Genomic DNA, 14,046 nt, shown 5'->3' on the forward strand with positions numbered 1-14,046 from the left:
TCATTCATCAACTTCTGTGTTAAGAGAGCTGAGGCGTACAGAGGTGAAGAAAGACAAAGCACAACCAAAACGTCTGTGTCAGCTGTCTGTATCAGGCAGTCATTTTGGCAGAAAATATAGCGGAGAACACTTGGTCTGCCTTCTTGGTTGGGGGGGGGGGCATGGGTGCTCTTACTTTGTCTGTTTTTTATGGAAGTCGGGTCCTCTTGAATGACCGTCTCTGTGGCTCTGGCGAAGGCTGTGGCAGTGGCACAGTACCCATGGTGCACCAGATAGCTGGACACCATGCTGCAAGAGGACATCATGTTCCCGTTACACAAAGAGGTCATTTCAACAGACTTAACACACTCTTAACTCATGTGTGGAGTAGGAATATTGTGAGGCTATGTGTTTCTAACTGCATCGTTTAAGTGGGAGATGGACTATGGTATTGAGTACTGTAAACATGGACTTTCACCCTTAAGCGATTAACTGCAAGTTAAACTGTACGTTTTTAAGTACAGTTTGTATGAAAGTGTGACTTTATATGTAGGGAGTTTCCAAGGTATTATAGCAAACCATTCTGGTATAAGTGTGTAATTTTGTGCCTGTGAGAAACCGAGACTGCACTCAGGTGATTAACTCGAAACGTACTTTTGCAACACGGCTTGCCACTCTCCCAGCCTCTCTCCGATGGGAAAGCGCGCGATCATGCCATGGATCTTAGCCCTCCACTCACTCATGTAGTCTTCAATGTCAAAAACAAAAGGGTGCTGGCCAAAGTTTGCGTCCACAATCTCGCCCGGAGTCTGCAGGCCAACTGTGGGATACAGGTTTGGCTGTGGGGTGACAGAGAGGACCAAGAGAGAGGAAAGATGGAGGAAAGAGAAAGAGACAGAGACAGAGACAGTGCAAGAGTCAGAATGAGACAGACTCACGACTTGGCCAATATGATCCTATAATCAGAACATGCGCAGGGCTTAAAGCAAGAACATTTCTGAGGCTGAAGTTCAGTAACTTCCAAAGCTGTGGTCTATAGTAGAATAGTAGATAGTGATCTATTTTCAAATCTTATATAGCCTGGCCCACACCTGAATTCAGTCATAGTCAGAATCTGCTTAGTAACTTAAAGCATTATGTGTGGCATGTTTTCTTGACTTTGTTGATTAATGGACAAAAAGCAAATTTCAGCTCTGAAAATCACTCTGTACTAAAATAAGAAACACCCAGAGAACTTACCGGGAGGTCTGTGAAAGCCACACCTAGAAGACAACAGAAGGAAAGACGACTGATTTAGCCTCACATGTTACACCAACAGGAAGAGCAGGTTTGGCTGTCGCAGGTGAAGTAAACGTGAGGGACAGGGCTGATTCTGTTTGACAGGTGTTCCCTGGGGGTTTGGGGGATGTTACACTAACATACGGTGCAAAATGTTACCTAAACTGTGGCCGTTCTTGGTGTAGAAACAGGTGTTGTTGATGAGGTTAACGCAGCAGCCAATGACATCGCCCGTCGTGAAGGTCGGGCCATATGGTTGGCCAGTCCCTGAGGAGCAGAAGGAGTGTCCGTCGTCGCCATGGTAACCATATGAATGCTTGTCCCATCCTGTAATGAATACATAATGGGAAGAATTGAAGAAAATAAAGGGCAAAAAGGTAAATATTACAAACAACTTTCTACGACTGAACATCCCTTTGCAGCAAAACAAAGACACATAGCTGCTAAATGTACACACATTTATATAAGTTATTACCTCAGCAATATGGACAGGCCATACACTCTAGCAGTTTTTTTTATGTTAGCCCCTGACCTTGGCACAGGCTAAGTGCTGTACTCACTTAGCTGTTGTTATGCTACAAGAGTTATAAATTATTTCTACCCGTTACATAAACCCAATGTAGGCCTTGTCTTAAAAGATCTGGGGATGGACAGTGTAAACAAACCAAATAGACTGTGAGGGCTTCAGCAGTATTTCAAGCACACATACCCTCACAAAACACATCCACACATCCAGACCTGGTATCAGATACTGTATGTAAGCCTGCCACACTCTTCTTTACATAAAACAGACACACACACACAGAGACACAGTCTGCTTCCCCTACTGGCCAAAGGGAGTTGCCACTCAGTGAGCTGAGGGGCATTTGAGGGCAGAGCAGTGATGACTGATGACTCACCCATCCTCAGAGCAGGAACACATGCACAAAAGGACACATGAATATGTGTATACTTAGGCATGACTGTGTGTGTGTGTGTGTGTGTGTGTGTGTGTGTCAGACACAATCAGGAAGCATCAGGACTATAAGCACGGATCACAGTGACACACAGCTGAGTATACACAGTGACACGCACACACTGGCTTCTGTTTCCTGCGCGTCAAGTGTGCGCCCTCATTCCAAATAGCCAATTAAGCAATGAGAACACACACTGTGCGGCGGAGCAGAGGGAACCCATACAGCAGCACACTTCAGAACCGCTCCTGGCCCTGATCTCAGGTCAGCTCAGCTCCGCGCCAGACCCGTGTCAGACTGGGCCGCTGTCCCGGTACCGTCCAAAACGCGGAGGGATTGGGGGGCGGAAGGCGAAAGGGAGGAGAACAAGTAAAAGGGGGTGAAAGTAGGTCGTGAGTGAACTGTGTGGTATTAGATTAATCTGCCGGCGTGGCCCTGACAGGGATATTGCTCCTAAAGCTGGGCTCAGTGTTCCCTGCATGGTAATGAAATGGGCAGGGCTCCACTATGGGGATCAGAAGCAGTGAGGTCAACGGAGCACATAAAACTATTACTGCCCTGTCGAACTCAAACACACACACAAAATCATCACAAAAAACGGACTCACGGACTCATACACACACACACACGCACAATAACAATAGGCTAAACACTGGATCGGGAGAACTGAATTGGACGTTCGAGCAGCAACAGGCTTCATCCATTCCATAGAAGCACACATTCTTTTTCTTTTTTAATGAGGGAGCCGTCAAGCGCTTGTACACACGGTCCCCTACTTCTACAATATTCCGAGCTTCACGTGACCTATAGAACGCTCTGCAGCAGCCCGGCAGCAGAGAGGGAGAGTGGGCACATGAGTTGTGGTCAGCAGGTGCGAACAGAATTGGCTGGCTGGACAGGCCCGAAAGCATTCCACTGGCCTCGGGCACAGCGGAGAACCCGACGGGCAGGTGACAAGAGGCAGAGCGCCCAGGAGCGCCCGATTGGCCAGTGGCAGCCGGCGAGGGAAGGGAACATCTGATAGGCCGGGAGGAGCATGGGAAGGCAGGGGGAACAGTGGGCTGACAAGAACTCCGTCTGTGCCTGGAAAATCAGCCCCTCTGTAGGAACACCCCTCCCTCCCTCCCTCTCTCTCCCTCCCTCCCTCCATCTATCTCTCTCCCTCCCTCCCTCCCTCCATCTATCTCTCTCTCTCTCTCTATCTATCACCCCTCTCCCTCTCCTGTCCTTGCATTCATGGCTAGAGATCATTGCTGTTATGTCATGCTTAAGCTTCTGTGTGCTAGTAAATCAGTATTATGATCTAACCCATGTGTAATGAAATACATAAGCATTGAGAGAAAAATCTGGATTACCAAATAAAAATAGGGGGGGGGGGGGGGGGGTTGGTGATACACCGGTAAACAACACATCTTACACTCCGACAGTCGCCCTAACAAATTTCGGTCCAAAAGATCCACAGGACTAAATGGAGTTCTAGTCCCATACATGGAAACAGTATGGGTGTTCATTCAATCTTTCAGTGTTCTGAATGCTGATATTTTAGGCATATAGGTCTTAATTAAGCAGAGGCCGTCGAGATTCTAGACTGTTCAAGTTTGTCCCTGCCTGAGGAGCCTGTTCAGGAACACTCGGTTAATGACACCTACATTTTGCCTGCTCCTTTCCCCTCTACAGCAAACTTGTGAGTATGGAAAAAAAAACATGCTTTTATGAAAACACCTTTTTCTCTTGTTCTGGCTTTTTTGAGTATCACTTTCTGAGATGAGAGATAAGACAGAGATCGGCAGAATTTGCATGTTAAAAGTCACCATTCAATCTCTGAGGGCTTTCCTCAGGCATGTTCAGACATGTTTCGCTGGTAAGAGGTTCAGTTGAAGCCAGAGGGTGTGAGTGAAAGACGAGGAGGAAGAGAGACAAAAACAAGGGAGGTAAAGTGTGGAAATAAAAAGAGAGACCTGGTGGACAGAGGGACCAGATCAAAGTGAAAGAGCTTTAAATGCTTGCGCGACTGAGCAAGCGTTTGTCTACTTTCAAAAACTACCCTGAGGTCCACAATCACCCTGTACTCGCTCACCCCTCAGCGTCATCTTTCCACCACATATGCAGACACTGACACCGTGACCCCTGAGACCTAGAGGGATCTCCTCTACAGCCCCTACATTCACACACACACACACCACTTACCAGGCAGCCGGTTCATGTTGACCCCCTGGGCAGACAGGCCAATTCCCATGTACCTGCACACACACACATGAAGAGAGGCAGGGAACACGATAAGCTTTGGTCAAAAGCAGAGAAAAGGGCCACAAATCACTGCAAACCTCACAGGGAATCAGCTATACACAGTAGATGTTTGGATACTTTTAGCTTCGATCAACAATCTCAACGCTTGAAAGGGAGTGGGAACTAAGACCTCAGATAGGTTTGATGCAATGACTGTCATTGGTTTGATGACTGTAACTTCCATTAAGCAGATGTGCCTTCACACCAAAAGGTAAACCACTGACATTAGACTTTTTATACAGTTTCTTTACAAGTATTGAGGTGACCAGACATAAGTATACCTGTTAGGAATCATTTTTATGTTCATACATTTTCATTGACTTTATAAGCACTGGTGCCTTACGTTGACATGGATGTTGCCCCATAGGATTAGATTGTATAGCCATTTTTTTTCATATATAGCAGTATTGTGCAAAAGTCTTAGGCACCTTTCATGTTTTGCTTCAGTAATGCCATAAGGACTCATATTATTTATTTCTCACTCTCAATTAGAATATGACTAGAGAACACAGGAAATATGTACACAGTATTTATACAGATAAAATGTAGTTTTTGTTCTGATACCAGTCCAAATTTAGTCTCAAGCTGCAATTAGATTTGTTGCTTTAGCAGTGTTATAATGACCAGTCACCCAAGGGGGAAGCTCTTGATGGAGCTCACTTATGGGCATGCTTGGCCTGCCAGAAGCTGTTGGTAGATCCAGCTACAATGGGGGTGTCAAGAGCATTTTGGCATGGCACAAAGAGGAGGAGCCACCTGAAACATACTGTAGATCTCCGGTGACCCTCTTCATTGTATTCCCAGGTGGTAATACAGTGTCAGCTTGCCTCATCAAGGCTCTTTGAATAGAAATCTTTGGCCATGCTTTTTACACTTTAGGTGAGCAATGAACTTTTCCAGGTGTAGCTTTTCAATGAGATCTTCAAACTGTCAAAGTGTTGTCATCTCCTTCCCACTTACCACACATACTACATACCAATGTGTCAGAGCCAGAACCAGTACCAACCTGCTTCAGCTTCCCCCAGATTTTTTCTATTTTTTATATTCCCTCTATCTTCTGGTTGATCAGATATATATGGTCATCATAACACTGCTAAAACAACAAATTGAATGAGTGCCTGAAAAAAAACTTTTTCACAGTACTGTAGTGTTACACTTGACTGATTTCCCCAGTAAACATTTGAACCCAAAAAGAGAAAAATACACATAAATCTATTTCAGAAAAAATGCTGGTAGCCATCATGGTTTTTCATAAAACATTTGATCTACTAAAGTAGCATTGGTGGTCATCCTCATATAATAAAAGCAATTAACAAAAAAAGAAAGAAAATCTTAGAAAATGTCTATTTACAACACTGAATCGCCTGAGTGTGCATCTGTGTTTATCTGTAAACAGAAAACATTTTTATGGCTTTTAACGATGAGATGAGATCTCACATGGTGATAACTTCCAAATGTCCAAGCCAGTACTAAAGACTGCACACAACTCCTTCCAAGAATTATGACAACCAGCAAAGCGTAACCAAATGGACTGTCAAACACAATTTGCGCTCCTTCAACAGACACGAGAACCAAGGAGCAAGCATGTTTACTCATTGTGGAGACAGTATGCCTCTTCCATTTCTAAACCAGGACTGTGCCATACTGTTGACATGTTTATAATCCTACTGGGTAAATAACCTCCACAGAAGCCTGCCAGGATGTTTGTGGTGGTATTCAGATAATGTTTGGAATCCTCTGTGTCTGTGACTGTGTCATTTTTGATGTTACAACTCAAAATGGAGCATGCAAGTTAGTTGCACCACAATGACATATTATCATATTCACATATATAATTTCAGTGCCCTTCATTCTGGGTTAAGAAAACCATACAGCAGGACAGCAGATGACTTTGCACACTGAGACCATAAATCTCATCGTTTTTACTTAGCCGCCATTCATTTGGCTACATTTCATTCATAGTGATTTATTAACCGGTCAACTGCCAGAGGACAACAAAAAAATCCAAATTATCAGTGCAATAAAAACTGTGTCAAGTCAAAGCAAAGGCAAAATAGCAAAAGAAAGAGAATCTATTTGAAGGGAATCTTCTACACTGATCACCAACTGCTGAGCTCACTGCGATCACTTCAGATGAACTTACCCATCTCTGCCCTTGCTGACAATCTTCACCTCGAAGTAGTAGATGCCACAAGCTGCGGGGATGGGGTGAGTAGCACGCACAGACGCAGCATCCTTATGGTTCTTTCCATGGCCTGAGGCACAAAGAAAGGGAGAGAGGGAGGGAGGGAGGGAAGGAGTGAATGAACATCACTGAAAATACACCAGTATAGTACTTGACTGGAAGCAATAAGCAAAACAGGACCTTTAGACATCCACACGCACACACAGTTAATATGGTACAATCTATGTCAGAATATGGGAATATAAAATTCCAAGGTAATTTGTAATGCTCTGCAAAATAGCCAGTCATGAGGGTGTGGGCACATTTGATGCAGTGATATACCAAGATATTTCTTCTTGTGACAAAGACTAAGTCTAACTTCAGCTGCAATACCAAACTAATGCGTCCCAGTGTGGGATATTAACACACTACTAAATGAACTGTTTTATGGAACAACCATTTTACAAAACAGAATATACAAAAACAGATAATCACTATAAAATAGAACTATATAACTCCAGATTTTCAACCTCAGAAAGCGGCTGTTCATCCAACGGAAGACAGTCAGAAGCTTAGGCAGTTTTAAACAGGGTTTGAAGGTTTTGCTAAGGTGCCAAACATAGTCATTAGTTATTATATTGCTTGTTGTATAATACAGATGGATTTGTTTAATGAATGATGGATGATTGATGTGTGATATGCTGTCACTTGTCCTTTCCCCCTGCCCTTAGGGACCACAATGGAAATAAGTCTTTGGGCTTTATTGTATCATCCCTGACTATTTGTGTATTTAATGTATGACACAGAGTACTGTTTCATATTTTATATCTAAATGGTCAAAAAAAATCAATCAATTCCATTATCTTTCTGATTATGCCTTTACCCTTTTCCTTGCTTATAAAAGCTAATAAAGGTTGCTGACTTGTGGATGGCTCAGTGCTAGTTTTAGCTTGACGTTTACCTTTAGACTCTGAGGCCTAGGTGTACTAAGAATTACCGCCAAATAACCGCCTATTTCTGACGCTTTTTGCACCTTAAAGGTGCTCTAAGCGATGTTGGGTAACGCAATTTCGGTTGACGTTCAAACAAATCAGAGAGCTAGCTCGCAACTCCCTCCCCCTCCCTCCCGTGCAATTGAAACTCTCCTAAACGCGCATCTCGTCGGTGACTGGCTGGAACAGTTTGTTATGTTTTTATGGTCCAGGCTGGACCAAGTTTGTAGTTTGAGTATTTTTAAGTGGAGTAGAACTACTAGGCCAACTCTGTCTGTTGCTGCTTGTTGACATCATATATGTATGATCGCTAAACTTTGATTTGTTTTAATGTTGCAAAGGGCTGGTCGCCGGTCATTGCCGATCACATAAAAATCGGCCAATTCCGGTCACCAGACTATTAACCTGTGCATCTCTAATTCCCACCCCTCACCAGAAGGAGTATAAACACATTAGCCTGTGCTTTGGTAACACATAACCTTCACACAGGACGCAGACTGGATTAGGCCCAGTCATCAGTTACTGTATATGTTGCATGAACACCACAGTGAGACAGTCATCACATACAATAGCTACAGCTCTAGGTGGTGCTGGTACACCATGCACACAGCCCTGTTAAGGACACGTGTGAGTGTAACCAGCCATCGACAACATGTACAGGCATAGTTTAAGGTTTCGAGATGTGTTTGTCATGTTATGCGTGTGTCTAGTGTAAGACTAAGGGGATCAGAGTATCCACTCTATTCTGTTGATTGAATGCAAAAGACTTCGGTGATTCTGTTTTTACCTCTCATCTACACTACTCTGGTGTTTCCGAGCTCCTGAAACGGAAAGATTTGAAAACGGCGGCTTTGCATTTTCATAGTGACAGGGGAATCTGAAAACATCTGAAAATATTGACGTAGAAGTCCATGTTCCCTTCCTAATTGGGCCTTGTCAGTCTGATGCTTCTTAACTCTCTTTAACTCACTTTGACTTACACATCTAGCCTGCCAGCAGTGAATGTAACATGGAGACCAAGATACAAGCTTTATTATCCGTCCTGACTTTGGTAGGATCTGTACAATGCTGGCAATTGTTATGATTATGGAAATTAGCAGATTCTTTTGGCCAAAGCGATTATGTGAATGATGTGCAGACTAGAGAAGATTTACAAATTGTAAACGTGAATGAAGACGTATTTTAAAAATTTTCGCACAAAATCAGGATAGTGTGGAAGTAGCCTCAGCCTCTAGTCTATGAAAATGTGTGTGTGTGTATGTGTGTAATTATGGGCACTTATATGCACATGTAGCTTATGTGTTGTCAGCCTGTGTTAGGGCATGTGCTTGTCTTGTATGAGTGTTAGTGCATACTTATCGGTGTAGTGTGTGTGTGTATATGTGTGTCTACACTCTGTAGCTCATGTAACTAAACTCCGTGCCCTGGTTGATAACAGGACACCTTACGGCTGCAGCCTGAGGGCAGCTGTGTGTGGAATTCTTCAGCGTGCGCTTCAGCTGTGCCCTCAGGTCCAGCTCCTCTGCGACACCCCTCTGCTTTTAGTACCATCTAGATCTACTACCAATTTGCATGTGAGTGTATGGTGTGTGCGTGCGTGTGTGTGTGTGTGTGTGTGTGTGTGTGTGTGTGTGTGTGTGTGCGAATGAGATCACCACCACACACTGTTCAGATCAGGGAGTTCTCATACCATTCATTATAAAAAATGTCTGTCACCCTTGCCATAAACTATGATGAGTGAAACAATATTACTGACCATTGGGCTATACTGTCATAGTCCTTTACAGCCGAGGCCTAATAAAAACAACACCAACCGACACTCACATGCAACAAGCTATAGGCTATTTATAATCTATCAGTACTCAAACAGTACCAAATAGCAGTCAGAATACTCAGACACTGTGATTCCCTTTCTCTTAAACTCATGCACACATACAGGCTCACATATGTGCACCTCTCACACACACAAACACAGACACACACACACGTGTGTGTGTGCTTATGCATGCCTGCATCCCCCCTCCACCCAGCAAATCTATTTATAACCCCAACACACACCAGCTCAAGTCAGAGCTGAGGGAGAAGACCCTGTATCAGAAAGCCTGCGTACCAGCCTGATCTCTCCCTCTCTGAGACAGTCAGTTAAATAAGCACACACGTGTGAACATGTGAAGGCTGAAAGATGAATCGATTTCTAATTGAAACCACAATTTGAACTAGGCTAATGCAATTAGCAAATGCCACAATTAATTGTGCAGCTCATGGTGGTTATTTTAGAGTATTTTAGCCTACTTCCTGAGCAACACTATGAACATGTACCAACAGCATAGGCAGCAGTACGGTGAATGTACAACAAAAAAGGCAAACAGAAGTACCGTAGTGTTGTTCTTGACCAAGAAGTAATATTTCATAGTGATTGTAAAATTGTGATTGTTAAATGTATTACAGTGAATATTAAACTGGAAAAAAAAAAAATCACAATTAGATACAGTTTAGACAATTAGATTCACAATTAGATACAGTATTTTACCCAAAATATCAGCCCTACCGTACACACACAGACACTAGTCAGCCGCTTCACTAGCAAAACAGCAAAATAGCAGAAGCTTTTTGCTCTAGTGCTCCTGGATATCTGTAATCAGCTACAGTGTCACACCACCAAAATGTTGTGCAACATGTCTGTAGCGCAGTGTTCCACAGACACTGAGGACACATGCACACACACACACAATCAATTTATCTGTCAATCACACCAACCACCTCGTTAAACTGAACTAAGAAGATCAGATATCATAAAGAGGGCTGGATGACTCAGCCGTCTCTCAACACATCTGCCATTATTCACAATTACGTTACATCAAAACAGCCAAAGGAAGAGAAATAAACTGGTAGAGCGATGACAGTGTTGGCAAACACTGCTTTACAGTTTCACATAGCGAGACGGGAGAAAGGGGTGGTGAGGGGGAGGGGGGAACGCAATCTGGTGATGTCACCTCTCCGACTGAACATGCATGAGTGGCCTCAGACCACAGAAACTCCCCCTCTATGGGCAAACAAACACTATCCACTCCGCTCAGAGGAATCACACAGCCTGGGCCCAGCTAAACAAGCTGCGGCTCCTCACAGAGAAGAGTCCAGTGACACAACCAACAAAAGGATCTAGTCACCAGAACAAGCATGATGACGCTAGAGTCCCTTTCACTTCAGTCCCTCTCTCACTTACACAAACACACGTGCACACACAGACACACACATACACACACAGAGAGAGAGAACAGATTCTACTATCTTCATGCAGGGATCTCATGGTCCTTACAATTTATTTGTACCATTAGCTAAAGAATGTGAGAGTGTGGATAGATCAGTGTAGACATCAATAACTTTGTCAGAACAATTAGCTTTGGAGAACAATAACTGGGTGCAAAACAACTGAACTCCACACCATAGGCTTCAAATCATGACCAAACAACACACACACACCCTGACAATAAAATCAAAGAATTCATCGCCTCATAACACACACGTGGGCGTGAACAGATACACACAGACACACACTCCACATCTCTAATCTGGCCTTGAATAGAGGAAAGTGGCACACTGGCCAAAATAGCCTCCCAAAATCACAAGGGTGATTTACCAGGCAGAGCGGAAAAAAACAGCAGAGGAGAGGAAGATGATTAAAGGGAAATTGTTAATAATGACACAATGGGTCCCCGTTCAGACAACTGCTTAATGCATAAGCTTATAGGAGGAGGGTCATACAAATTCACAACAAACACTGTGACAGGAGCGTTTGAGTCTTGTGAAATTAGTTTCTATTAGGCTACAATTGGCATTGTTGGCTTCAAAAAAGATTCAAGGTTTTTAGACCAATGTTGCCCCATGCTATTTCATATCTATGGACCTGATCGAAATAAACACACCTAATCATTCTGAGATGTTTTACATCAGTGAGAGTCAATCAACCATAAGCCCACAAGAGATAGGCCAAATGTAGTATGCTATTCACTGTGAACTACTCAAAGATGCCTACATTTCTATCTAGGAGGCATAGCCTATAACCTGTTGACTTGACAACCCTACCCAAATGTCCATGATACAACAGAATCAACACATGGCCTACAGCAATCAAGTAAATAAGTTTTAAGCATAAGGCCTATGTAGGCTTTCAGAGGCCTGGGTTTCTGTAGACAGAGAGCGCAAACTGATAAGGATAAGATCATTTCGCCAAACAGGACTGATGTTGTGTAGTGACCACCACCTTAACACACTGGTCAGTAGCCTACAAGACTGGCTAAAAGGGTTATACAATTATTCCATCGATTTATCAAGTATTTATCAAGGCTGTATTGTGGGCAGTAGGTTACAAATACATATATATAGTTAATACTAAGGATATTTAATTGCATTATATTTACAGATGCCATACAGAACATATGCCATCACAAGTTAAAGGAAATGCGACCTGCGACATCTGCAAAAAGTAGCCTAGGCCTTGCATCGGCATTTCGGGTATTTGGCAAAAAGTCCAACCTGCAGTGTATGACAGGACCTTGGTATTTAAATTAATCTCCAAAGATGTCGACGAATGTCCATGCCAGTATATATTATATAATAATAATTAGGTTACATCCTTTGATTAAAATGCAAGATAATGTCGCCAAAACAGCTGAGCTGACATAGCTGTGATGCCCTGAAATGCTGTTGTGATCATAAAGTAGCTCATGTTTTTCAAACCATAACTTGTATGTAAATACAGTTATCTTTGTTTAATATAAAGCTACCTACATTGGAATCTCAATTCATTACGCTAACAATACAGAATGACACCTATCCCGTCGGTAATGTTCATTTTATTGTTAGCATAATCTGGCTAACTAACTAGCTCCATACAATATAACGTTCCTATACCTGTTTCAGCTACTGTAATGTTAGCTAAACGGTTAGCAATAATAGCAAGCCAGCTACAGATGTTAGCTAGCTTGCAAGCTAAACCTACACCGTAATACTTGTTATTTTACAGTTCACCAGTCCACTGTTTAGCTTCAAAGATAACTATGCATTTCGGGAATATACTCAAGTCTAAATGATTCATGGAGTATACAAATATAAAGGAAAGGCTTGAATAAGATGACCAATTACATGAAAATGATAAGCTTTGAGAGCTGAGCAATTTGACCTGGGATATCCGTACTGTCAGTGTTTGCTAGCTAACTGTCAACCATTTGGGCATTCCTCTTCCCTCTTGTGAAACAAAGCAAAGGGAAGGAAAAGCAGCTCAAACTAGATCAGGGAGATTGCATACACATAATCGCACCCAACTAAACACGACGCCCTTAGCCATCGGGAATGACAAGGCCCATCTGATGACACTTAAGTGACTAATATCCATTTGGTCACGTCTCTATACCTTTGTAATGCACCCGCAGATTGTTCTGAGAGAGACCGATGTAGCTGTATTTATCCTTGGGGCTCCAAGATCGGGGTAAGGGGGTCTCTTCCTCATTCACGGCCGGGTACAGCCGCTTCAATCGTTCGTTTAGTTCATGCTCTTGATAGTTAAAAGCAGGATCCCCCGATAGCAGGCTCCCCGCTCCAAGCTCTGCCATTTTTGGCTTTGTGCGTTAATATTTTCTTATTTTCTACTCTGTTGTGTCAATCCGCTGAAAAGAGAGAGCAAGATAGACTGAGGAGAAACAGCAGTAGTACGATATCCCCGGATAACCAGCGTAGCGCTGGTCGGACTGTCGGTGCCGTGTGGGTACTGTAGTCGAAAGCAAGTCCTTGTGCTATTCTGAGCTGTCAATATCTATGAAACGCCAACTACAGAACCCAGGAAGGAACATACCCTGTGCTTTTTTAGAGCGTGGGCGTGAAATGAAGCTTTGGAAATGTAGTTTCAAAGTTTGTTTATTTATTGCGGTTGGATTATAAGGCATTTCCCCCTTGATCCATTGAAAACAATGTTTAAGTAATCTCTGCAAAGACATAACATGTAAATGTAATGTTTTGGACATCATCGGACTCGATGGAGAGTAACATGTCAAAACGTTGGCACATTTTCTGTTCAAATATTATTATAATAGGAGCCATACTATTTTGTACAAAGTTTTTTTGTTGAAATGTCATGTCATTCAATGCAGACGCCATAACATTACGTCATTTGTTTTGTCATCACTATTTCTGAAGATTGTAGATAAAGGTACTATTTCTATTCAGAATTAGAGTATCTGCTGATTTCAGGCAGGTGAACCAGCAGTATCTAAATGAGATCCCTGTTCTGAAATCTGACACATACTAATGGTTTAACAATGCACAATGAATTGTTCAATTTAGTAGTGCAGTTGAATGTTTGTAAGGCTGCATCAAACTGTAAGAGTGTATCGAACTGTAA

At 42.9% G+C, this 14,046-nt stretch overlaps 1 protein-coding gene across 3 annotated transcripts in view; it reads right to left on the reverse strand.

The window, feature by feature from the left end:
* ranbp10 (RAN binding protein 10) overlaps positions 1-13,444 on the reverse strand; it is a 24,696-nt gene extending 11,252 nt beyond the window's left edge. Inside the window, exons 1-7 of one of the 3 annotated variants that reach the window (XM_042108777.1) lie at positions 13,063-13,444; positions 6,640-6,751; positions 4,398-4,450; positions 1,417-1,584; positions 1,219-1,241; positions 634-818; positions 176-288 (exon numbers count right to left, since the gene is read on the reverse strand). In XM_042108777.1, coding sequence (XP_041964711.1) covers positions 176-288; positions 634-818; positions 1,219-1,241; positions 1,417-1,584; positions 4,398-4,450; positions 6,640-6,751; positions 13,063-13,261 — 853 coding nt within the window. In that variant the 5' untranslated portion in view covers positions 13,262-13,444. The remainder of the gene's footprint in view (positions 1-175; positions 289-633; positions 819-1,218; positions 1,242-1,416; positions 1,585-4,397; positions 4,451-6,639; positions 6,752-13,062) is intronic. The other 2 variants (XM_042108776.1, XM_042108778.1) reach the window with 2 other exon arrangements.
* Between the last annotated feature and the right edge of the window lie 602 nt (positions 13,445-14,046).

This window comes from Alosa sapidissima, chromosome 11 (genome assembly GCF_018492685.1).
Source record: "Alosa sapidissima isolate fAloSap1 chromosome 11, fAloSap1.pri, whole genome shotgun sequence".
Lineage (NCBI taxonomy): Eukaryota > Metazoa > Chordata > Actinopteri > Clupeiformes > Clupeidae > Alosa > Alosa sapidissima.